Source organism: Semicossyphus pulcher, unplaced genomic scaffold, assembly GCF_022749685.1.
Source record: "Semicossyphus pulcher isolate SPU_LCO1_2020_fin unplaced genomic scaffold, fSemPul1.0.p SCAF_3, whole genome shotgun sequence".
NCBI lineage: Eukaryota > Metazoa > Chordata > Actinopteri > Labriformes > Labridae > Semicossyphus > Semicossyphus pulcher.
The window spans coordinates 15,735,710-15,761,068 of record NW_027211704.1 but is presented as its reverse complement, the minus strand read 5'-3'; the positions used below and the strand labels follow the sequence as shown (position 1 = coordinate 15,761,068).

The following is a 25,359-nucleotide window of genomic DNA, read 5'->3' as shown; positions in this document are numbered from 1 at the left end:
CCCTGCTACTGTCCGTTTCTGTCACGGTTTTTAGTTATGAATGTGCACGGGGGGTTGTCAGGCAACAAAAATAAGCTATTCTATTGGTGGCCAGCATCACTCCCTGTCCTAATCCGGTACACACGAGTTATATAAAATGGCCATCCAATCCCAGGCCTCACAGAGAGACAAGTACTCAGAGCTTGGCGGGCCGCTTGTGTGGTTCATTAGTTTCTCCCACAGGACTGGACCGGACTGCAGCATCATGATTGTTATAGTGGATCTAGTGCTGATGCTGATAGACCTAACTTACTCCATAGTGTCCGCCATCATCCAGACTTTCCTGCGGCCGCGGCTGAAGTGCATAGACGGGGAGCTGTGTCTGATAACAGGGGCCGGGGGCGCGCTGGGTCGCCTGTTCGCGTTGGAGTTCGCCAAAGAAGGGGCGCACCTGGTGCTGTGGGACTGCAACACGGCTGCCAACGAGCAGACCGCCAAGCTGGCGCGCGAGCAGGGAGTTAAAGTGCACGCGTACACGGTGGACCTGTCCAAGCGTCAGAGCATCTACGAGGCGGCGGACAAGGTGAGGGCGGAGGTCGGAGAGGTGTCCATGCTGGTCAACAACGCGGGCGTGGTGGCTGGCCGGAGGCTGCTGGACTGTCCGGACGAGCTTCTGGAGAGGACCCTGCTGGTCAACTGCCACGCGCTGTTTTGGGTGAGAGCATGACGCACGTACTTCTTACGCACAAACTAAAACTGTAGTAACTCAACTTTTTCTCCACATAGAGACAAATAGTCATATCCATCAGAGTAACAAGAATTACGTAACATGTATTCAGCGTGTTCCCACGGCTGGCTCGGCTCAGTGTTTGTGCAGTGATGTGTGAAGGGATCAGATGTGAGCTGGTGCATCACACTGTCCCCGTTACTGTTAAATGTGTCCGAGTTAACATGAGGTTACAAGCAGGTGGTCATCCACTCATCCCCAGGATAAGAGCAGCCCACGCGAGCCCACCAGTTAAGACAGCATGTGATTCTGCCCTTGATCCTCTTACAGCCTCAGGTCCAGGCTCATATAATAAAGAGGGTAAGCTCATTAGAATCAACTATCAAGGATATCAAGAGACTTTCACGAAAGTAGCTTCCAAACTCACTTATGAACAAGAGAAAGGCAACGAAAATGAGCAGCTGGGCTTTCTAACTCTAGTTATTCTAACCCACTGTGCTTTTTTTTTACTGTATTGTTGGAACACTGAATTTCGAAGATACAAAAAAATAATGAATATTACCACAGAGAAAACGAGATTCATACAAAAAGTACACCACGACCAGAAACACTTAATATGCAAATCAAAGTCACCACAAAAGCAAATGTAGATTTACAAAATACTCCAGCTGAGAAAAAAATCAGTAAAGCTGATTTATCTTATGCAAGTATGAATACAGCAATACAGAGCTCCTGCTAGCTAGCAGCTAACTTTCCACTGTAACTAATGTTAGCCAAGGCACACAGTACATGACAGGTGTAGCGTACTTCTAGCTTACCTCGCTTACTTACAATACTTAGAGCATCGGTTCAGCTCTTCAGAAAGTGCTCCTCGTCGTCCTCATTATCCTCCATGTTTAGCATCATGATGTTTACATGTTGTTAGCAATTAGCATCCGCATCACTGGAATTAGCATGTGATGTTGCCGCCAACATCATCCATTGGCCATCATTTCTTAGTGTAGCAAAACAAACGTAGCACTCTTGTATTTTACTGAAACACTTCAACATATGCAAGTGCAATTTATGAAATAAAAAATTGCTTGATTTTTTTATTCATAAAAACAAGGTCTCTATAAATATCAGTTATGTACAAAATAATGAATAATAAAAGATTTCGACAAAAAGCCCTCTACAAGAAACGGCATGTAAAACCGTTGGACTATATAAAAAAGTCTAAATAAAAACTATTCCACAAAAACTAGGGTCTAGATGAGGGGTCAGGGGCCGGTAGGTAATCCAACCTTGACAAAGAGGCCACATACAATTTCACTGTAATGACAGGGGCCTCAAGAGGCAGCCTGAAGCATGTGGCTGAGAGAACTCAGGTGAAAAAAACTACAGTAGTTATAACAGGCGGCTGTCATTTCAGTTAATACCACTTACTTTGAAACTTGATGACAGTTATTTGAACTGAGGGCCAAATATTGTGCATGTTAGGCCAACTTTTGGTAAAGTACCTGGTTCACACAAAGGTGTTTGACAATGTTTCAATCTGTTTGGGTATTTTCTGTTTGGATTATCTGTGTTAATGTTTCTGACAGCATACTGGAGCTTTTGAAGTTGCCTCAAGGGTTCACATGGCTTGATTAAAATTTCTTCCCAATTTCTAAAAAGTTTGATAAAATCATCTTATCTAAATTTAACCCATGCAACAGATGACAAAGGCCTTCCTGCCTCAGATGAAAGCAAGAAACCGTGGTCACATTGTAACCGTCGCCAGTGCTCTCGGGCTCTTCAGCACTGCTTGTGTAGAGGTAAGAATGTTTAGAGTTCCTCAATACTGAACCTAAAGATCCTAGATAAACTAAAATAAAGATCACTCTATGGTGTTCTCTCTCTTCTCTCTAATCTCCCAGGATTACTGTGCCAGTAAATTTGGAGCTGTAGGTTTCCATGAGTCACTGACACACGAGTTGCTAGCAGAGGACCTGGCTGGAATCAAAACCACTTTGATCTGCCCTTATATCGTGGACACAGGGATGTTTGCAGGCTGTGAAATCAGGTGAGATGCCACAGTTGATCATTTTTAGCTTTCAACACTAGGGGACAAAACTGATGCTACATTTTGTTTTTCTAACAGGAAGGAGATTCAGAGTCTGATTCCACCTCTGGAGCCCCTCTACACTGTACAGCAGTCCATGCAAGCCATTTTAGCCGAGCAGCAAATGATCTGCATTCCTCGCATCATGTACATCCCTTTCCTGACACGAGCGTGAGTGTTGATTGACAGTTTAAATGGTTGCACCTACAGAGGGAATTCAAGGCTCTTACTTATGAGAAATAAATTTGTGTCTTGTTTTCCTTCTCTAGATTGCTCCCTTGGGATGCAAATGTTGCAACATATCGCTTCATGGGAGGTGACAAATGCATGATACCCTTCATCAAGAATGTTGAACTGAAGACCTCCAACGGCCACATCAAATCCTCATAAGAGCTGTCACACAACTTTGTTAAATTATGGACTAATGCAAACACCAAAGGCTCATGCTGTGTATTCTTAGCACATTCATTTACCATCTGAAGGGAAAGAGACTTCTGACACTGGGCTGAAGTGTAGCTTTATGCAAAGCCATGTTGTTTTGATGCACGTCATCATTTCTGGTTAAAAATAACCACATCTAAGAGATCTTAGTGATTAACCTGTATGAAGGAGGCCAAAATAAAGAAATCAATCTAAACACTGTTCAGAGAAAAGAGAGTAATGATAACAGATCTATACAAGTGCCTCTTTTTATTCACAATAAACAGTGCTGAAACAAAGACTAGACAAACAAACCTACAGGAAACATGCAACAGAAAAAAATATTAAGCATTAGGTTTGAGCCACAGATTACAGTCTCCATTATCATAAAAAGGAATTCAAACATACAAAAGAAGCGCTAAAGAAATCCCTCCCATATGATTCAGATGTTCCACAATACTGCTGAGATATAGCTCTGCTGCCGTTATTGAAATAAACTGATTGTTTCAGAAGCCGATTCCTCGTTTGCCTCGCCACACAGCAAACCAAAGGCCCAAACACAAAAGAGTCTTTCAGTTAAGTCAACGTTTGGTCATGTCTTTAAAAACCCTTAAAAAAAACCTCCGTCAGAGAACACAACCACATTTTTTCTGCTAAATCCGTCATTAACTGTCAAAGTCAAACCAAATCTGTAAGGACTCAAGTTCAGCTGAAGCAGGTCTGTCATGTGACTGAGGTCACTGTGGCTCTTCCTGCACAGTATCGTGTTCTCCTTATTAAGTGAACAGCATCGTGTCAGTTTCAAACCAGCTGCACAGTGGCTGCTTGTAAATACCCCTGCAGGTACTGGAGGGCTTCTGCATTCAGGCTGGTGCTCAGCATCGACGGAACCTGCACCAAAAGCAACAACAAAGAAGAAACTGATTTTTTTCTGTATCCTCTCATGATCTAAGGCAGAGCAGAGATTTTCTAATCGGTGATAATCTCAACTTTTCTTTCCATCAGGATTGGTTATAATCACAGAACATGAGTTTCAGCCCGAGTTGTAAATATATCTAAACATACCCTTCCGGGACAGGCCGTCGAGAGCTTGTGGAGTGACTGGGCCAGAAGTATCTTGGGATTGCCGACAGCGTCTCCGATGGGGTCGTGCTCCTTCTTCCCTGCAAAGGCCAGCTGTGAGAACGCAGTCTGATAGCCCGGTGTGTCTTCAATGTCAATGAAGTGCTCGTCATCTGGGATGCTGTCGTCTTCTGGCAGCTCGAACAGACCGATAAGAGCCTGGAGCAGAGGGGTCCTGAACAAAAATATGCAACAAGAAAGTTTAATACAACAAGCATTAAAATGTCTTGAATGAAAATAAAATTGGTTCCATCTCCTTCAGGCTGATTGCTCACCAGAGTTTAGTATACTCCGTGTCCATCATCGAAGGACATTCAGTGAGGATTTTTGTAATTCCAACAGCGCAGATTTTCTTCTCTACTGGTCCAGACACCTTCTGAACCTCGGGAATAATTATTTTCTCCAACACCATACCGAACATCCTGCAAGACAAAAAGAAACACAGAATCAATACGGCACATGTGGCCTGTGGTCTTCTGCACTAATTAAACATAAAATACAGTGGAGAGCTGTGAAAGCACATGACATATTTACCATAGCGCAAGGGGAGCAAGAAGGGGGCAGCTATTACTCACTACAGTTATGCATAGAAATGTATTGTCTGACAGTAACTGAGATCAGGACAGAAAAAAGCAGGTTAAAAACCCCCTTTCACCTTTAAACTGGGTTACCTCTGAAATCCATTGTTAACAGCTGTGACCTCCTTTCAAGCTTTAAAGGGCTGAGTGTTTGATGAAGTGAAGGCTGAGGTACTTCTATAAAACATGCTCCTACGCAGTGAGCAGGGCCGGTTTAAATAGATCGAGTGGGCCATCAAACTCAAAGAGGCGGAAGGCTAATGAATCTTTTGTGCAGTTAAGGTCACCGGAGCGTCATTTTCCTGCAGCTTCAACAATACACTGATAGATGGAGCCACTAAATAACAGCAGTCAAGACACCTTCATCAACATCGTGTGGTTCATACAGAAAATACACTTACTTTGGTTGGATGCTGTCAAAGATCTCCTGAAGTGCAATAGCTCCGTATTTGACGCAGTACAAGTTGATGAACACCAAGAAACCTGTGAGACAGACAGAACAGTAGTGAATACTTTTAAAGCTCACAACTCAGCTTCCAGAGACATTTATTAATAATGGGACTGATGATATTTTATATACTGGTCGCTTTCAAACCCTGTAAATAACAGGTTGTAGGATGTAAAAGAGGAGGCGACAAACAGAAAATTGTACTAACTCTTGATGAACTTGGTGGTTTTGGAGCTCTGTAGCCTCTGGAAGAGCAAAATGAAGATCTGTTTCCTGTACTGAGTGATCGACTCTCTGGGAAAAGAAAACATTTTGAGTTATCAAAAAAACATCATGACTAACACAAAGCTGTTTCACCAGGTGCTACAATTTATAGATGATGTATGCACCAAGGCATGACTTACGGGGGCATGTGCTCTATGATGCTGTTGAGAAGGTAAAAGCCTTGGTGGTCATTGGCCTTAGACGCAATAAGCTTTTGGAAAACTCCAAGCAAACCAGGCTGAGAGAGATGATCAAAATGTCAACATCCAGATCAAAGAATGAATCATTCATAAAACACAAATACAAAGAATGAAACAAAGAGATAAAATCACTGATCAACTGCAGACTGGGGAAGCAAATTACAAGTTGGATTTTACGATACAATACGATATGTGCTGATATCAAAGAGTTTGCTTGGATATGATTTTTGTTAGTTATAATTTGGCTGCCTATTCAAAATTCAACAAACATATGATTTGAAATTTAAATTAAAACCATTCATTTTGTTTAAAAAAAAAAAAAAGGGAAAATATTTATTATCTTACTTTGTAGTATTGCTATTGAATAATTAAATCAACATATCGATACATGGAGATTAATAATCTTTGGCTGACCGCCGGGGTCAGTCCTACACATGGGTGCGTATGTGACTGACTGACTGAGTGATTGTCGTACTTTCAGAGCCAAATAAAGTAAAAAAAATAAAAATACAACTACGGCTGGGAAACACAAAATAAAATCATTGCATACAAACGAAGGGAGTCAGAATTCCAGATTGGGCTTTTACTTTGAAAAAGCATACCGGAAGTGTTGACCTGCTTTACTCTCCATGTCTGCGACTTTTACTACAGGAAGAGATGTTAATATTGCTGTACTCATCACAATTCATTTTCACCGAAAACTGAAAATGAACACGTCCCGCAGCCGTCACGCACACGCCACTCTTCCAGTTTTGCCCACAAAAGCGCACATTGACCTGATGCGGTCAGCCACATGCTAAGTTTTGACCTAGTCTTGTTTCCATACTGCAACATCATGACAGTGTCATCACTTACTATTTTATCCGCAGCAGAGCCGGCAATAGTGGCCCCTCCCTTCTGCAGGTAAGCCTGCAGCAGGCGCACCAGAGGGGGGATGTTTCCTGTCCTCTCCCATAACACCGGCTGCAGCAGGTGGGGGAATAAAGCCATGTAGGTTGAGGGTATTGAGTTGGAGTGGATCTCTAGGAGAAGAGACATCACCTGGAACACGTATGGCAGAAACTCTGTAACAAGAGGACAAAAGCAGGATGAGTGGAGGAGGAGCCGCCAGCGGTGTTCATCAACATGTTGTCAACGTGTATCTATTTCTTAGCTATTTTTCTTTCCCACCCTGGACATCATTCTGAAGGATCTCAGTGAAGACGGGGAACAGGGCCTCCTCGAAGCTGCTGACAGTGGTCGGGTTGGCCTTGCAGGTGATCCGGACAGACAGGCACAGCGACTCAAACAAGTAGTGGTTAAAGTGAGGCTTACTGGGATTCTGAAAATGGGTGACAAATTTAGTTAACACTTGTGTCCCCTGAACACATTCTTGGTGAATTCATCTGTATCCACAAATAGTAACAAAGTAAGTGTTACCTTGCTGACTAAGAGGAGCTTATGAGTGAGCTGACCAATCAGAGTGGGAATGTAGGGAACAATGGCCTCCTGCAGCAGGGAGAAGCTGCGCATGATGGCTTTAAAAGTTTAAAAAAAGAAAGAAAGAAAAGAATGCAGAGACATGATGAGGCTACTTAAAATAACTGTCGAGTTGACGCTGCACGTGGAGCATTATTGAGGAGCTTTTATGATGATAATGGAGGAGTCACGTTTACCTTTCATGATGTATTCATTCTCTGCAGAGCCGGGCAGAGCCAGAGCCTTGAACAGGTGGTTGAGCAGCTGTTCGGTGAAAGGTGCCATCTCTGCAGGAGTGATACTGAAAAAGGTGCAGAGAGCATTATCAGCCAAAATAGTAGCTTAATAGCTTTACAGATGGATGCATAGGTCTAACTTTCTAATAAGCTAACTTTCTGCACTTCAATGCAATGCTGTGCGTTAATGTAAGATACAGCTGATCCCTTGAGAAAAGGCAACAAACAGGCAATTTTGCCCATACTGGGTATGAGTAATTAAGTCACACATACTGGTTAATATTACATAACTAGTAAACGTACACTTCCACCTTATATGGTTTTGATGCACAGCTCTTCCAGCTTACCAAAATATAGAATTTTTATATTTAAAAATGTGGCATATACAATACTTCCAACACCATTAAAAAGGTGAAACCAGTCAGAATTATGCAGACTGTTTGCTATACTCTAAATTCAGAACAGGGCAAAGATGTGGCTGAATTATAATTACAAGTACAATGACTCACTTTTTAGATAGTGTGTGTAAGCAGTACTCAAACTCTTCTGGTTAACTCAAATATCTTCTAATTGTCCATACTTACAGTGTGGTGTTGTTGGGGCCTCTCATAGTGAACAGCCTCTCCAAAGCATGGGCAGCGTAAGTGTGCTCCACTGTGCTCTCCGCCTGCAGGTGGCTTATCAGCAGAGGAACTGCCTGCAGCAGCTGCTCCTTAGGAAGCTGAAAGAGAAGGACAGAAGACAACACTGTAATAAATTCAGTTGGCATTTTTAAATACAAGTTTTTTTTGAGAAAGAAACGGGTCTTACCTGGCTTCTGAAGATCATGACATACTTGATGGCATCTGCCTTCAGCACGGGGAACTCATTAACTAAAATTACAATGAGCGCATGGTGTCAATTTATGTACATATACGCAAACGGGTTTGATCATCCAGAAACGGTGACACAGCTGAATAATGCAGTAAAAAGCCTTTTATAGTTTACATCACAACTGTTTCAATGCTCTTACCGTTGGGGGATTTTAAGTCAGTGAGAATGTGGTTCACAAAGAATTCATTCAGATTCACCAGCTCATTGGCTTGTGTTATTCCATGCTGGTGAAAAAGAGACATTTTATGTTATTAACACATTATTCCAACTCAATAATATAGTTTAAAATGTCCAATGTATTGTCAACAATACCTTCTGTGTCTGCGCTTTCGACGCCAATGACGTGACCAAATAGATGGCGGCGTCTTTGTGTTTCCAGTTCTCCCCGGGGTTCTTCGCGTACTCCGACAGCATGGAGTTCACATAGCCGGAGAAGATCGCCGTGACGGGAGCCTCGAAAAACTTACAGAGGCCTCTAACCAAGTCGCATGCCGCCCTACGACGAGTGTCAATGTCTGAGGAAGGAGGGTGAAAGGGTTAAAAATGATGGGGACATGGTTATCACTGGAAAGGGACGCTTGGGTCACCTTGCTGAGCAGGCTGCCACCGCGACCCGGCCCCGGATAAGCGGAAGATAATGGATGGATGGATTTACATGAATGATGATCAATAATCTAAATCTTTACCAGATCCTTCAAGGTCCCGTCTGATGTATTCTTCAGAGTTATCTTCAAAGGCCTCCTCATCAGCACCTGAGCAGACAATCTGGTCAGTATCCCACAGTAAACACATACATGTATGTGTTTAAACAAGGAGAACCAATCAGCCAACTACTGATCACATTTCTATGAGCTACCCAATGACAGAGAAATGAAGGCATTTACTCACTTCTGAACTCCATGTTGGGCACAATGACCTTCTCACAAATACTAGTGAGTGTGTTCTGGTCCTCAAATAGATGCTTGTAGTGTGGCCTTTCACAGACAGATGCCAAGAACTGGATGGCATTGCTTACCAGCTACAACAGAGACAAGGTGTATTGTTGGTACGAGGAAGTGAACTTTAAAAAAGGGTCACAGAAACACAGTCAGGGATCAGTGCTCTCACCAGGTCATATTTGACTCCCTGGCCGGTAGAAACTAAGAGGTTCCAGATAGCTGTGACGAAGCGCGGCAGATACGGCTGGAATTCTTCGTCGTACTTCTGAGCGTAAAGAGCAGCGTTGTCGCAGATCTGAGACTTCAGCAGCTCCAGGAGACCCGCTTCCTCTTCATCCTATGGAGTATACATAAAACACACATATACACACAAATGTTAAAAAAAGAACTGTAAATAGCACAGACTGGTTGTGAGGAATGTATTACATGAGTGAACGAAAACTCACATCTGTTTGTAAGAGTTTATTATCCAGAGTTAGCAGGCCGTGGAAATTGGTCATCCAGGTTTCCATATTGTCTTCAAAAAACTCTGGTAAGTCCTGTGCGAATTACAGAGAAGAGTTTTAGGCAAATGTTTCACTTCCCTTTTACAGGTTTACCTGTATTAACAAAGCTGCCTTGACCACACTTCAGGGCTAGAGGAAATGCACAATTGCCTTTAAATAACTACAGAAGTCCTTCAATATAGTCATAGAACTTTTTGACCATATACATAATAACTACAGGATCTACATAGGACGATTTTGATTACAAATGTTGCTTATATCTCGAATAATATTTATCAAGAACTTAAAAAATTGCTGTTCATCCTTCATGATCAACATTGATCTGGGGTGAAAACATCACAGATGCCCACAGCAATAAATTACACCAAAACACAAGAGGTCTTGATCAAGATGCACTGTTGTTGTTTTTAGGGAAGAAAAAAAATGTAGTTATAAAAGAGACAAATCAACTTTTCAAACCAGTAAAGCTTTGAAGTACAAAGCAAATTGAACTGACCTGGAAGTTAAGACTGTAGAACAGTTTTGAGATGAGTGTGAGCGAAGAGAAGAGGACTTTCAAGGCATTGACGTCTGTAGCGTGAGTCTGACACAACTCAATAGTTGCCTACAAGAAATAAAAAGAGAAAATTAGCATTCGTATATTTGTTAGATCTCATAAAATAACTGGTTTACTTGTAAGTGTTGTGGTAACTGAACTGCAAATCAGTACAAACCTTAAACAGCTCCGTCAGAGGAAGGGCAAATGTGTCCAGTACTAGTTTGATCTCAGACCAGAGCTCATTGGACTTGAACTCATGGCGGTACCTTGAAGAAAAGAAGGGGGGGGAGGGGACATAAAAGATTTTACAATTTCTGCTTGAAATTAATTCTAAAAACATTTCAAACCAAGTGGGTTCTACCTCTTGAAGAGGGAATGTGCTGTTCGAAGCACGCCATTGATGATGTGGAAGTCTCCACTTCTGAAGCGGGTCACCATCTCGGTTAGCAGGTCCGGCCATTTCTGTGGGAAATCTTCTCGTCCTATGATACTGATAGCATCACTCAACTGTTGAAAAGCATATAATGAAAAGGGGCTTGGTTAAACCTTCCACGTACCTTGAAATCATTAAATTCAAGTAACTGTGACGTGTGAGGACGAACCTGTTTCTGAATCTGTTCCGGGCTGCTCAGCATCAAATTTACTATATTTGCTTTGATTGCTGTTCGGTCCGCATCAGAAACTTTGTTTGGTTCATCTTCAACCTTTGAGAAAACATCACAAAAGGTAGGACAGGTTAAGAAAACAATACAATTGTTCACACTACTTTATGTACAGTTTGTCTGATACAGTGTCAACAAGTGAACTATGTGTTACTCGATAAGACTCACAATGCGCCAGTTTCTTTTGATGTAGTTTTTGAACGTAACAGCAGCACAGACTCGTATCACTTGGTCTTGGGACTTCTCCAGCAGAGTAAGTAGTAACAAGGGGTAGTTCTGGTTTCCCTCCACAGATTCAAGAAATTTTTCAGCTGAGAATGAAAACAGAAAACTGGTGTTACAGAGCAGTTTTCACAATCAAAAAATAATGTGACCTGTCTTCTATTATATTAGCTGAAAGTAAAGCTATATCCTTAAGTTGCATTACCTGGACGTCTGACTGTTGGGTCTGGGTCCAGTGTTTTTCTGAGGAACTCGGTGAGGGTCTGTAGGTTAGCATCATTCAGTTCCATGCTCTTAACTAAGGGCGAGAAAACCAGTGAGGCAATCAATGAAGGAGAAAACCTGGTGTTTGGCAGCAATTTGCTTAATGGCTAATTGGCTTAACTAACTACAAAATATAGTATTTAATATCTATTGAAATTTGAGCCGAGGGTCATTAAACGTGTGTATTCGTTCCCGTAAGACCATTTAAACATCGCGTTTCACTGCTCTATCTACAAGTCAAAGCAATTCTTGTTACAAAGTTGTGAGCTTTCCTGCTACCTCAGTCATACATGCATTCAGTTTGCCGCTGACGTTAGCTTGCTAGCAGCTAGCTTAGCTATAATGGCTACATACCTCAGTCTGACGTTAACTCAGATGGCCCACTGACTCCAGATCGGTTTTGCTGTATAATGTCTATGCTAGCAGTGAAAAGGTGGTCTAGTCTTTTCCAAGTTATTATATGAGCACATGGGGGTCGGAATACCCCTTATATAAAGTAATATTACATACAAGTCATCCATTGCTCCATTATCCCAAAATAAACACATAACGCACAACAGTATCCAAAGCAGCATGGAAAGCAATAGCCCAACTCCAGCGAATAGACTGATCCAGCAACCGGTCTCCTCAGAGACTGTCTGCTAATATTAGCGTTAGCTTGCTAACGTGTTTTGTGCTAACCATAAAGTTAGCCAATTACCGAGCATTGCGAATTTACTTGTAGATATTGAACTATGAACCAAGTTACAAATCTGAATCAAGTATGACTGAATATGATAAATGTTAAAGCTTTTGGATGTCTTACCGTTACAGTTAATTTCAGTCAGTATGGGATGGGGAGGCACTATGCACCGTTCAGACGTGCTCGCCGTGCCAGCTTTCAAACGTCTGGAGGAAAAGGATCTGCGCGGTCAGTATAATGCGCAGGCGCAGATGTCAGGCAGAAGCTCTAAGACACGCCCCCAACTTGGTAGCTCTCAAGTGCAGCAACACAAGGCAAGTATTTACATTTAATAATCATAAAATATCCAAATTTAATATAATTAATAATCTCCACAATATCATGGCCACATATATTTGAAATGTCCTCCATATTTTCACCTGTGGCTTTTAAACAATGCCTAAATTAAAGCTTAGAGAAATGTGATAAATCATCTCAAGTGACAGCTATTGGGTAAAAGTTTAGGTGATCTCAAACATCAACATACAGTTGGTCCTACTAAGTCAATAAATACAGCCAGATTGAACTCTTCACAATTTAATCGTGAAAGCATGAAGGCAGTCTTCACAGAACAACAGTCTTAAACAATAATGCACTTAGAACAGTTTACCCAAGTGTTAAACAAAAAACAGCTTCAACACAGAAAGCAGCTGTAATGACTACAAACACATTTTTTAAATGACAACATAAAGTAAACACTTTTAGTGAGCTTAATCCTCTTCCTGTCTCACAGGTAAAGAGCGAACAGAGGCTCAGAATATACGCATGCTACACGTTGTGCGTCTGACGGATGTTTAGTGTGTCCCGCAGCATCAGGTCACGGAGTCGCCAAAGTGCATCTGCCATTGTCTTGTGGGCCCCCTTACTCTTCAGCCAGTGGGATGGTAGTCTGCTCTCTTGCTCTTTTGTCAGGCGCACATCTTGTTTTTGAACTGAAAGTGGAAAAATAAAATATTACTAGTCTGGGTGTTTTTACCATTCCAATAAAAGGGTTAATAATCTATTTGGATTGGTGAATGTAATGCTGATATTCTTTTAAAGATTTTATTTAGAATGTAAAAAATACACTTCAGTTTATGTATCTTTCACCATAAGTTGATGAACACTAACATGTTACAGAGAAAATCTAAAGCCTATTGTATGTAAAAATGCTCAAATCAGTGGTAAAACAACATTAAGAAATACATGTCTCCCGAGCTCTGTTTGCCAGTGTGATTGGCTTTTTATGTTGACTTAATCACTGGAAATCAAAAAACAATATTAACCTGAGAGAGCCTGGTCCCACTTGCTAATGGTGGAGGACTCTGCAGTGAGCCCCTCGATGTATCTGAGGTACGCCTCAGAGTGGAGCAGCCGCTGAGTCTTTGCTGGTGGGGACACAAACATCGGGGTGGAGGGCTGCTGGAGCGCAGCTTGGCCTTGTCCTGGGTACGGTGGTGGAGCCTGCTGCCCCGGGCCCAGCATACCCTATCGAAATATATTTTAAAAACTGTATTATTTCTTTGATACACTTAGGCATTCCCACAGCATTTCATCTTCATCACTATCCTGACCTAGCTTTGCTGTTTATTTATGAACACTGGAAAAAATGTTCTGTAATTCTTTCATCCTGGAAATCAAAGACAAGAACTTGGTACAAGTAGAGCAGTTTAAGCTCATTGTTAGCTACAAATCCAACAATATATGTTCTAAATCCAGAGATATAATAGGAAAATATTAGTAATCTTATACAAGGATTGAAATGATGCAACTAAAAATATTTTAGAACAACCTTATGTAAACCGAGCCAAATTGATTTCTCGATCTAAAGTCTCAATGTAACCCTTGAAACTCTCATCTAATATAGCTATAGCTTACCTGGGATCCATGTACGTTTCCTGCTCCACCTGCCACGCCAGTGACACCTGTGGCGAATAATACATCATCAAGATGTGGTCAAAAAGTGCAGCAGGCTACTTTATATTGGCTTATATTACAAACACAACATAAAATCCAATATTAAAATTGACACGTTTAATTTCAATCACATTAGTGAGTAACACTTGTGAATGCCAATTATGCACATATCAATTCAAATATTATGATACTGGCGTACTGGTAATGAGCAGAGAAACCCCAGTTGAGGCTATATGTGCCCAACTGACTACTCATCAACACAAACACCTATTGGTACAGGTAGCCCCTCCAGTAAGTCAGACTGGTAGACAGGAAGCAACTGCGTGACAGGCGGGGTGGCTATGACAGCACTCTTACACTCTTGCACTACTTACCTAAGTACGGCATTCCAAGAAACCCAGGCATAATGGGCAGGAGATGTTGGGGAAAGACAGGCAACCCCATGTGAAGTGGTGGTATGCCAGTCATACAAACCATGCCTTCAATGGGGCCCCGTGGGGGCATCATAGCTGACCTATATCCCCCAATCATACCTTGTTAGGAGGGAGAGGTAGTGACACAAGACAGCGACATGCATCAGTCATGCATCCACTACTGCACTACAAAGCATGCAGAAATATGTTCATATATATCAGACCTATTCAATTGGTGGCAAGAATATTAAAAAAATAAAAGTCTCTTTACTTGTTATTAGGGATGCCCGATATTGGATTTTTTACCGATATACCGATATTTTCCATTTCGATACCGATATATTAGCACGTTTTTTTTCCACCTAATTGCAGAGAACATCAACTCTCCCCCGTAGTGGAATTGATATACTCTTACTGTAGCACATGCAGAAATAGCATAATACAGTGCTGTGTATTTGTATTGTATTGAATGTACACATTCACTGGGCAATATAAGAAAAGTACTTTAGGTTATGTACAAAATGCCTGTACATAACTGTAATATTCATACAACTTAGACAGGCTTGGATGATGCTTTCCCTGAGACAATCTGGACAATAGCCACAACAAGTGCCAATTTTACCTATTGCACAGGACAAATACATAAAATGAAATCCACCTTGCTGCCCGTTTCGGAAACTTTAAAAACTGCCAGACATCTTGCACCCTTCTTCATGCTTACCGAAAGAGGGCGCGGTGGAGGCAGTGCACACTCGTGCTGAGTTAATGTCGTAGCATTACGTCAAGCTTTTTTAGGGAATTATCGAGCATTTAGGCAGAATTAAAGCGTTGTTTTATCGGCAGAAAATATCAGCAGAAAATATCGGCAGAAAAATGACATATCTGCCGATGCCGATATGTCATTTTCAAGCAGTTATCTGCAGATACAAATAACGTGCCGATAATGTCGTGCATCCCTATTTGTTGTGTTTGTTGTTAAATACAAGAATACATGTTACAAGTTCAAAATTAAAATATGCAGGGTATTTAGGAGAGTCAAACTGAATAAAAAAGATAATATTATGTTTAATAAATTTAAAGTCCTAATTTATTGGTCTTACATCAGAAATGTAAATGTAGGGCCCCTTGGTCCTTCTAAAACTTCTATTACTTTAGGCCCTTTTAAAGGAAATGAATATGCCTGATATATATGATTTTATTTAATCAACAGATTATTATGGTGGATATGAATGAAAATAAAGGCCACACAAATTAGCATAATAAAAACATTCTATGCACATGCACTACTAACAAGCACTAATTCATTTTTAAGTCCTTATCCTTAAATAGTGTACAGAAAAACTTTCTACTTCATGTTCTGTATTCAAACACAGAACAAAGAGTAGTGTACAACAGTCAAGGTTTGGACTTATCAAATGATGTTAGAGGAAGCACAATCACACACATGCTGACGTGGATGTGATTAGTCAATTAAAAATGTTAACATATCTAGCAGTTCAGCTTCGTATTCCAGCCTTCTAGTGTACACGGGGGATCCATCTGCATCTATGAGGGGTTACCTGACACAGGCGGCATGCTGAGATTAAGCATCCCCATGGGGGTTGGGGGAGGCACCACCCCCATCAGTGCCCCTACTGGGGTACCTGCTCTAGGGGACATCTGATGATGGGCCCTCTCGCGCTCCTGCTGCTCGGCCACTTTGGCTGCTCGCTCTGCAGCACAATAAAGAAAAGCATACAGTGATGACTTCACATGGTTCTCAGTTCTTTGACAAATAACATCTACAAACAAGACTAGAGTTTTTAAAAAGTTCTACTTACCTTCATACTCTGCTTTCTTGGAGCCCTCCAGGTTCCTCCACTCTGTGCCCACGAGGCGGCTCAGCTCCCCGAAGGAGAAGTCTGGGTGCTGGGCTTTGATGACCGCTCGCATCTCGCTGCTGAACAGGATGTAGCCACTCATGTTGATCTTACGCTTTGAGCCCTCCTTCTTTGAAAGGCCCTTTATGGATTTGGGTGTGGACTGCAACCGAACACAAGAGACGTTTACAGGTATTTTAGAACCACATGATGGCTAGTTAGTTTGTAGAGAAGATTTACATTTGTATTTAAACATGTTCACTCTGACCTGCGGAGGAGTGTAAGGCAGGATGTCCATGTCACTAGACATGGATGATTGCATCTGAGGATGAGAGTGGTCCCCTAACTCGCCATCATCGTCCCCAAGATCCTCTAACTCCTCATCCGTCATATCAGCAAACTTAGCCTCCAGTTCCTCAATTTTCCTGTCTAGAAGAGGGGACGGCTCCTTCTGGGGCACAATCAGCTTCCTGTATAACACAAAAACATGAAAAAATACTGTGCTACTTATACACCTTTTCAAAATAAAACCTTAATTTAGGAAGGTTTGCTTTACCTTAAGTTATTCTAAAATAATTCTTCTTATTAAACTTCAACTGCTATGTTTTTCCACATTAGTTTGTTTTGTAATTTTTACCAACTGTTTTGTAAAATGTTTGTAAATGTTTTTCACCTAAAATAGTAGATTTCATCCTCCACCACTTTCCCAGAGAGAGAAAAGCGCTTAAGACCTTTGAACTTCTTCATCTGCTTCTCACTCTCTATGTAGCGGCTCTCACAGAGCAGGATGTTCTCTTCAGGCACTTCAGTTGGCCGACAGGACAGGTAGTCTTTGAATGACGACACCACACACTTCCCTGTGGAACAAGAAAACTGAGTCACTGTAAGCATTTCTATCGACAGTGCAACATTTGTTAAAGCAAAGTGTTTGTAGTTGTAGTTGAGTTTCACCAGTGAGGAGGGTACCTATGACGCAGGTCATAGGACAAGTCTCCTCGAGGTTGCTAAGGAACACTTCCTTCTTGTAGAACATCTTGGTGGGCTCGTGCTCTGTTTCCTCTGGATGGATGAAGATTGGACCAAAGAAGTAGCCCGCTCCATCTCGCATCCACATTTTTTCAATCCTGTTTAATATATTGTAAAGAAAATAAGCTGCATTAGAAACATTAGAAATCAGAGTCCCCTTTTATATTTAAATACACTGTACCATGCCATGTGTCAAGCTCCCTTTGTTCCTTACTTTTCAACTATAGAGCTCCTGTGTCCATGACTGACAGGAAGGAGGTGATATTCAAATACAAAGTACTGTAAGGTGTATAATTGTATTTACTCTACCTCCCCACTCGGTGGCGCACTAGTCCATGTGAACCAATGTAAACACAGTCTCCCACTTTCAGCCACATGTTGTTGTAGCAGAGCTGCTCATAGTACTGACATCCCGGCTCCCCATTGGTCATATCCATAGGAACGTCCTCCCTCTCCTGCAGACACACATTGTTTTCCTGAAAGTAGCCTTTGTTATTTTAAATGTTCTACATCTCTGCATAAGGAAAAAAAACAACTGGCATTTACCTTGTCTACAATAACGTCTGTGACTTTGCTTTCATCAGACATCTCTGCTGGTTTCTCCTCTTGTTTTGGTGCAAACATGGACGCCACACGGACGACAGGCAGCGGGACATCTCTGGGAACAAACCGGACTGAGCTCAAAGGCATGGTCCACATCTTGATCTTCTTGAAGGACTTGGACTTGGCGGAGTAGCGTGACTCGCAGACGTAGACGTCCTCGGCTCTGAAGCCTTCTGGGTGAAGTTTGAAGTACTCCTGAAATCCACACACACAATCCCAAAAAATATTTGGTCAACACTCAATACATATTTAAAACAGTCAATGCTTAGAAGTAATAAGCTTAACAAACATTTTGGTAAAAGAAAGAATTTACCTTTACAAACATGACCACACATTTGCCCAGAATCTTGCTGACAGGAGCTTTGTTGTAATAGTCGCTCTTAAAAACTTCCTTCTCCAAGAACTTCCTCGTGGCAAGATGAAATGTTTCATTTGGCCTGTAGAACCAGCAGCCATACAGCCACTTCTCACCTGCATATATTAGTGGAAAAAACAAAAGGTAAGAGAAAGGAAGGTAAGAGAAAAGTAGATGCAAAATAACTGATATAAAACACTTTCTTCCAGAAAATATCCACATGCCTTTGTCAGAGATTATAGTAATTGTTAATTGTTTAATGCAACAATGAGACTGACCAGTGTCGTCCTGCCAGAGGCGTTCGATGTAGATGATATGAGGCTGTAGGTTCGGCTCTGCAGGCTCCACATACACGTAATCTCCCACGTGGTACATGCTGTCTTTGAAGCTGCAGTCCTGACTGTACGTGCGCTGCAGGTTAGACTGCCATGATCCTCCGACAGAGTCCTCTCTCTTCTCAGCTTCTGTGAATTTACAACTGACTCAATATAATACCATGATATATGCTGAGATAATTCATGAAACAACTTCCACGTGTTGTGATCTATAATATATATTAAAGAGAATACCCCTTTTTTCCTCTTCCCTCTTGATCTTGTCCTCCTCAAACTCCTTGGGAAGCTTCTCTTTCTTCTCCTTTTCCACATCGCTGTGCAGATGTTTGGAGGTGAAACTGAGAGCAGGAGACATCAGGATCTCTCCGTTCTTACACAGCTCGTCTCTGATGCGGATGAAGAACTGCTGAAGCTCCACGGCGTCCTCAAAGATCTCGGAATCAGTCCTGTCATGAACACATATTGTAAAGCAACTTTGATTTCCTCTGATGCTACGACATTAATGTACAAAATAAGGAACAGACAGCTGGTTTCACAGGACGGTGAACAGTACCTCACCTATTCAACCGTCTGGCCTTCTCCAGCACTTCAAACATGTGGTCCTGAAACACATCCAGCCTCTTGTAACGCCCTCGATCCACATTATTCCTGATGATCTCAAAATTCAGTCGCGGCTTGTCAGGGTTTGCCGGATCTAAGGCGGGAATCTCTGCGAGTGAATCACTATAGCAACGGCCCTCATCGTCTTGGTGACCGAGCACGGAGACAAACAGGCTCCGGATAAGTTCCTGTATGAGGCGCGGCACATCAGGCACATGGGTGTCATCTCCTCCGTCCAGGTCCCGCCTCGTCTCCAACAGCACCCTGTGCAACATGAGAGCGTCGCGGTAGATCAGGGACTCGGGCTCGTTGTAGGTACACGCGTTGTTGAACATGAGCACCAAGTCCTCCACCAGCGCGTCCACATCCTGGTACTTGTTAGCCATCATGTGGCTCTTGATCTTCTCCATGTCCACGGGTTTTTTGATTGCTATGTAGTAATCAGGCAGCTCGGCGCGAGACGGCAGTCGGAGGAAGATGGTGCTGAGGCGACGGCCTCGCTTGTCTGTGTAGTTCTTGACGGCCTCGTAGAGCTCGTTCAGCTTCTGCTGTAAGGGTGTGAGGTACTTTGACTTCTTCAGGGTGATGCTGTTCTTTCCTGTAATCAAATTAGTCTTGTTTATAATAACCAAACTTTAAGGGAACAAACTCACACATTTGCTTGGATTTGATTCGTGTCCTTACTTATTTTCAACTTTGGTGACATTATGTCATCGTCATCTGTCGCTGGCCCGAGATCCCTGCGTCTGTCTTTCATAATCTTCTCTAGGACGTCTGCATCGTTGTAGACCTTAAACACAACAAACAAGTTCATCTTGATCAGCTCCTGGTTCCTCGATGGAGTTTCTCTTCTCTAAGTTTTTCAGCTTTCAAACTTTAGATAATCACAGAAACACTATGCAACGAGTAGTTATAAAGCATCGGTGAAAGGTAGATACAACCTGTGAGCCTTCTTCGTTGTAGTGTCGAGCATTGCGGAACATCAGCTTCATGTCCTCCACCATTGAATCTTCAGTCATGTACTTGTCCGAGCGGATGTTGTGCTCGATGGTCCTGAGGTCCATCGGTTCCAGGATGACCTTGTAGTAGTCGGGATAGTCCTTCTTCGAGGGCTTGACCATGAAGAGGTCACACAGTCTGCGACCTGTGCCGGCTTCTCGCGCCTCAGTCACACAAGCTAAGATAACTTTCATTCGGTTTTTCTTCGTGTTCTTCTTGTGACTGGAAATGAAATGCAAGTTAATGTCACTCATCCTCGACACACAAACAAACTACATGTAGTTAAAATGTGCAAACCTTTTTCTTTTTGTGCTGCTGGTGTCGGACGTGGCAGAGGAAAGCATGCTATCCCCGTCATCATCATCTCTCTGTAAAAGCTCCTTCCTCTTTATCTAGACAGACGATAGGGAGTATATACATTGAATCAGACATGCCTCTTATAATACACACAACAGAGACAAGGGTACTGTAGGACTGACCTGCTGAATCTGTTGGAGTTTCAGTGCACGCTTGTAGATGGAGGAATGAGGAACGTTGTAGCGTTTGGCGTTCTCAAACATCAGAGTCAGATCAGTGTCAACGTGCTCAACGCTCTCATATTCATTGTTCTTCATCTTGTTCCTGTGGGGAATTATGGGCTCTCACATTTGGGAAGGAGGGCACAGAAATACTGTACTGTACAGTGAGCGCGGACGTGCCGCAGGGGTGGAAAATAAAAAAGAGAGAATGTCGGTGAAACAAAATAAAAGAAATCACTGATGAAAACATGATCAAATTAGGAAAAATGAACTTACTCAAAGTACAAAAATATCTTACTTAAATTTAGGCCCTCAACTGAATCAACAAAAATTCAATATGGTGTAAAAGAAATATCAAAACTGTTTTGAATTCAGGTGGTGAAAGTTCCCCTGGCGCCTGTGGACACAGATGTATGAAAACACACACAGAAATAAGCTACTTCTAGTTGTGTCATACTTGATCTGGTGGAGGCAGATAGGATGGCTGATCTGGTGGAAGTAGTCGGGGTAGTCCTTCCTGGAGGGCAGCTGCAGGAAAGGCTCAGAGATCAGCTGACCTTGGCTGTTCCTGGCGCCGCGCACAGCCTCATACAGCTGAAATATGGGATTACTCATGTCCATGTTGGAGGTCAAACTCTCCGCCTCTGATTCCCCCTCGTCATAGTGCACAGAGCCTGAGAAATACAGCAGGAGATAAATAAAATGCTCACACGGTTTTTACGAACAGAAGATAATGAGGTGAAGACGAACCAGAGAGGATGCCTTCCTCGTCGCTCTCGTACTGAAGAGCCATGGTGATTGCTGAGAGGCGGTCTCCCTGGGCAGATCTTCTATTCCTGACAAAGATGGACAGAAGAAGAGGAGGAAGAGCTGCGGAGCGGAAACTAAAAGGTAATAATGCAGCATTTAACCTCGCGGTGTCTCATCTTTACCTGATACGCATGCTGGACTTGATTGGTTCGCCGTGTTCTATCTCAGACTTCTTTTGTGAAAATATCTTTTTGATGGTGTTTGCATCCTGGAACACATCAGCTGATCATAAACACACATGTACCTACTAATGAAATTCAGCATCTGCCGTATTATTGATTACACACTCACCTTAAACACTTGTGATCCAGGCTCATTGTAGGTTTTGGCATTCTTGACCATCAAATCCACATCTTTAGCCATGGCACCGACACTTCTGTAGTGGCCCAACTGAAGGCAAATACATGTATTATACATCTTATGTATCAAAACAATAATAACGTATATTTAATGGAGGAGATTTAATTGCATACCTGAATCTTTTGGGCGATGATTTTCAGATCTATTGGTTCCTTAATGATGGCATAATAATCTGGGTATTGCTAAAGGAAAAACAGAAACTACACATTAAAGCCAGGTCATTCATTTTACTAGTAATGTGCTAAAAGTCATTGTGAAGGTTCTTGTACCATTTTGGAGGGAAGCTTCTGGAAGAGCTCGCTCACCAGACGGCCTGTGGGCTCAATGTAAGAGACAACGGCATCGAGGAGCTGCTCAAGGACCTCTTTCAAGCAGGTAGGTGCACTCTGTCACACACAAGCGGTCACACAGTTTAGTAAAGGAAACACTAAATAAGTATACAAACATCTTGTATACAGAAACCTTAATATTGTTTATATCTTTAAGGGGGGATATTATGCTAATTTCCAGCTTCATATTATACAGTTAAAAAAAAACTCATGTTTCTCACACTGGTGCTATGCAGGCCCTCATACAGCCTCTGCCTGCGGCTCAGACAGCTCTGTCCCTTTAAGAAACCCCGCCCCTACACGCTCACTTTCTTCTGATTGGCCAGCTCTCCGAAGCCTGCTTGTGACGTCACAAAGTGCAGCGTGTAGAAAAAACTGTGTGAAACCTGGCGTTCACAGCAGCCTGCACACTGAGCTGAGAAGCCTGGGGATTACTCCAACATACTTTTACCTACAGATTTGAAACTTCACCCATGTTTAGTCTGGACAGCCAACATTGAAACATTATATATATGTGTCTTAAAATGTGGAACAGCATAACACCCCCTCTTTAATGGTTAAAAGCTCATACTTTCAAAACATATTTTTTTATTCAACATATTCTTCATTCCTTTAAATAATATCTATGAAAGCCAAATTGAATCATTGAGTCTGCATATTATTAAGATAGATTCTGACCATAAATATAACAGTCATAATAAATCTGTGTTTTCAGAGAGTCACCTCATCCTCAGTGGACCCTCCAGGGTTGTCTTGTGCATCATACACATCTTCATCATCCTCATCATATTCCCCTCGCTGAACAAATTCATTCTTGGTCCGCAGGTAAAGGTCCCACAGTTTACAGGCTGCCCTGTACTCAGGGCTGTCAGACTAGACAGACACAAACAATATGTATTCATGTAGTTGCATATATGTGATTTCAACTTCTGCCCAAAGACGTATACACACTTTTTTTACCTTATAGTATGTTTTTTTTTTTTTACCTTGTAATATGTTTTTGCATTGTTGAATAACAGTTGAAAGTCACTGGTGAGTTGTTCAACATCATCATACTCCTCCATCTTTAATTTCTGCTGGATCTTCATCATGTCAATAGGCTGAGACACCACATGGTAATAGTCCGGTTGATTCCTATAAGACAAGCAAACATTTCTGTGTCTAATGTTTGTGTTAACTAACATAAATAATGCTGTAGGGAAATGTTTGCATTTAAATATGTGCAAATCAAGGCACTCTTTTAATTCCTCACCTTCTTTTGGGGGCTCTGATGAAGAGCTCGCACAGCATCCTGCCCTGGTCGTCCTTGTAATCTCTGATTGTGTTGTACAGTTCATGACAAACAGCAATCTGCAAGGCAAGGATTCAACACTGAAAAACATCCTGTCCCAAGTCCACTACTTAATCTGTTTAGGTAGTATAATTCTGACACAACGTTAAAACAAAAACTAAAATTTGTAAAATTACAGGATCCACAGTTGGAATGTTTGAGGTCCTTCTCCTCTTTCTCCCAATTGAAGACACTAACGATGAAGTCTGGCTATCGTCAAAATCTCCTCCACTCACACTGCTAGAGGGGGACGTCGCCCTTCTCCTTTTCAATGCCATGATGAACCCCTGAGGGAAACAGATAGCAAAGTATCACCACTTGGAGAGAGACCTAAATAAGGACCTTTGAGCATTACATACTCAGTTTTCTAACAGTATCCAAACAGTGTATAAACGATAGGCTGTGACAATAATCCCAGTAAGGACACTGGCTGCACTCTCTTGCACCAGCTGAGAGGGTTGCCATCCATGTAACATAAGTAAGTGGTTCCTCTCTAAAAAGTATTAACATCCCAAATGAGTCCTCAAAAAAATACCTACTTTTAGAATTAACCAATGTTATTGTCATTATTCTTGTTGAAATAAACGCTAGAGATACAAAAGGGCTAGTTCTAAACACTTCCTATATATTGTACTATTAATTAGTCTGTTTATGCTTTACAGCTTCACCAATATTGTTCTTTTAAATGAGGGGAAAGAAAGAGTACAACATTTCCAAGATAGTGGGAAAATGAAAACTGCTGTTACTGTTAATATTCGACGTTATAAGTTACATAACATACTATTTCAAATGGTCAGTTTATGTGTATAGGAAGTAGGGCTTTGGAGAGGGAGATACCCACAGGTCGTCCACGATGAGGTCACCCTAAATTAACTTTTTACCCTAATAAAATGTTTTACTTGACAAACATGGACACGGGTTAAATGTTGATAATTTCCCCCTCAAATGGCAATAGAAATATTGCAAGCAATTCAAGCATGTTTTTTTTCCCACCATAGACCCTGTGTTCTCTTCTATGGTTTTATGTTGCATATTTTAAGATTATAAAGATGACAACGACACTAGCTGACCTTTATCACCTGGAATGTCATTTTTATCAGTGGTCACCTATGATGCAGGCATGTCTGGAGGTTTGACCAACCGAAAATGTTAACCGCTCCCTCTAATGTCATCTGGCTGCGCACACATCAGCAGTAAGCTAACATACAGGTCAGCCGCTGTCCACGTACGTGTCACGCAGTGTGGACATGTACAGACCCCAGAACAGACAACGTTAGCTACAGTTAACGGTTGGCCTTCAACATCACCTAGTTTAACAGCCGAGACAAAGGCATCACTGTAAGTACGTCTAACGTTTCAAAGCTACCGTTAAAAAAAATCGACGACACCTGATGGAAAATATTTGAGTCTGTATTTCATTCCACTTGACATAGTTATGTGCTTACCTTCAGTGAGCACGTTACTAGACCCAAAAAATCTTAACCATCAAGAAAACCAATCACTTATCGATTTTAGACAAGGGAAAAGAAGTGTCAAGATGGCGACAGTTTACGCACAATTTCCGTTTCTTTCCTTTCACAATAAAAGTTATATAAAGAATAAACTGTATAGACGTATTTACAAGTGCGTCATTTGAATAATTCTTCTACCTCTTTTAATTTAACGTTGAATATGTTTGATAATAATG

General features: G+C 41.8%; 3 protein-coding genes across 5 annotated transcripts; 1 reads left to right on the top strand and 2 right to left on the bottom strand.

Annotated features, from left to right (window-relative positions):
- Positions 1–244: 244 nt before the first annotated feature.
- Positions 245–3,866, top strand: LOC138605971 (retinol dehydrogenase 10-B-like). Its single transcript, XM_069678433.1, has 5 exons — positions 245–694; positions 2,404–2,502; positions 2,605–2,750; positions 2,829–2,960; positions 3,059–3,866. Exons 1-5 carry the CDS (start codon positions 245–247, stop codon positions 3,177–3,179), a joined length of 948 nt encoding a protein of 315 aa, XP_069534534.1. The 3' UTR covers positions 3,180–3,866.
- Positions 3,470–12,397, bottom strand: cse1l (CSE1 chromosome segregation 1-like (yeast)). Its single transcript, XM_069678432.1, has 25 exons — positions 12,324–12,397; positions 11,460–11,552; positions 11,201–11,343; positions 10,973–11,074; positions 10,732–10,877; positions 10,546–10,636; positions 10,329–10,436; positions 9,773–9,865; positions 9,496–9,663; positions 9,277–9,406; positions 9,075–9,140; positions 8,701–8,903; positions 8,528–8,612; positions 8,326–8,387; positions 8,100–8,236; positions 7,477–7,580; positions 7,241–7,338; positions 6,992–7,142; positions 6,677–6,885; positions 5,762–5,859; positions 5,566–5,651; positions 5,311–5,392; positions 4,607–4,753; positions 4,275–4,506; positions 3,470–4,100 (listed from the first exon to the last, which is right to left on the bottom strand). The coding sequence occupies exons 2-25, from the start codon at positions 11,542–11,544 to the stop codon at positions 4,011–4,013; spliced, it is 2,916 nt and encodes a 971-aa protein (XP_069534533.1). The 5' UTR covers positions 11,545–11,552; positions 12,324–12,397; the 3' UTR covers positions 3,470–4,010.
- Positions 12,398–12,613: 216 nt separating this feature from the next.
- Positions 12,614–25,192, bottom strand: LOC138606542 (protein polybromo-1-like). Of its 3 annotated transcripts, XM_069679009.1 has the most exons (30): positions 25,118–25,192; positions 23,810–23,959; positions 23,595–23,692; positions 23,329–23,476; positions 23,066–23,215; positions 22,283–22,399; positions 22,127–22,195; positions 21,945–22,043; positions 21,776–21,861; positions 21,594–21,679; positions 21,301–21,517; positions 20,805–20,946; positions 20,623–20,717; positions 20,268–20,547; positions 20,011–20,116; positions 19,285–19,924; positions 18,961–19,172; positions 18,670–18,855; positions 18,350–18,507; positions 17,980–18,231; positions 17,743–17,888; positions 17,374–17,531; positions 17,081–17,264; positions 16,676–16,877; positions 16,369–16,570; positions 16,108–16,260; positions 14,510–14,668; positions 14,097–14,143; positions 13,505–13,706; positions 12,614–13,171 (listed from the first exon to the last, which is right to left on the bottom strand). In XM_069679009.1, the coding sequence occupies exons 2-30, from the start codon at positions 23,948–23,950 to the stop codon at positions 13,008–13,010; spliced, it is 4,899 nt and encodes a 1,632-aa protein (XP_069535110.1). In that variant the 5' UTR covers positions 23,951–23,959; positions 25,118–25,192; the 3' UTR covers positions 12,614–13,007. The 3 variants fall into 3 exon arrangements, with proteins under 3 accessions (XP_069535110.1, XP_069535108.1, XP_069535109.1); XM_069679007.1 differs by lacking the exon at positions 14,510–14,668 and having other exon boundaries at positions 16,192–16,260; positions 17,743–17,909; XM_069679008.1 differs by lacking the exon at positions 14,510–14,668 and having other exon boundaries at positions 16,192–16,260.
- Positions 25,193–25,359: the final 167 nt, after the last annotated feature.

Coding starts and splice junctions, on each gene's coding strand:
- LOC138606542 (XM_069679009.1), bottom strand. CDS start 23,950: ATGGCATTGAAAAGGAGAAGGGCGACGTCCCCCTCTAGCAGTGTGAGT. Junction 19,925..20,010: donor GTCACCAAAGTTGAAAATAA/GTAAGGACACGA, acceptor ATTTGATTACAG/GAAAGAACAGCATCACCCTG. Junction 16,878..17,080: donor GATGAAATCTACTATTTTAG/GTGAAAAACATT, acceptor TGTGTTATACAG/GAAGCTGATTGTGCCCCAGA.
- LOC138605971 (XM_069678433.1), top strand. CDS start 245: ATGATTGTTATAGTGGATCTAGTGCTGATGCTGATAGACCTAACTTAC. Junction 695..2,403: donor ACTGCCACGCGCTGTTTTGG/GTGAGAGCATGA, acceptor CCCATGCAACAG/ATGACAAAGGCCTTCCTGCC. Junction 2,961..3,058: donor ATCCCTTTCCTGACACGAGC/GTGAGTGTTGAT, acceptor TTCCTTCTCTAG/ATTGCTCCCTTGGGATGCAA.
- cse1l (XM_069678432.1), bottom strand. CDS start 11,544: ATGGAACTGAATGATGCTAACCTACAGACCCTCACCGAGTTCCTCAGA. Junction 9,664..9,772: donor ATAAACTCTTACAAACAGAT/GTGAGTTTTCGT, acceptor TATACTCCATAG/GATGAAGAGGAAGCGGGTCT. Junction 5,860..6,676: donor GCTCTGCTGCGGATAAAATA/GTAAGTGATGAC, acceptor CATCTCTCTCAG/CCTGGTTTGCTTGGAGTTTT.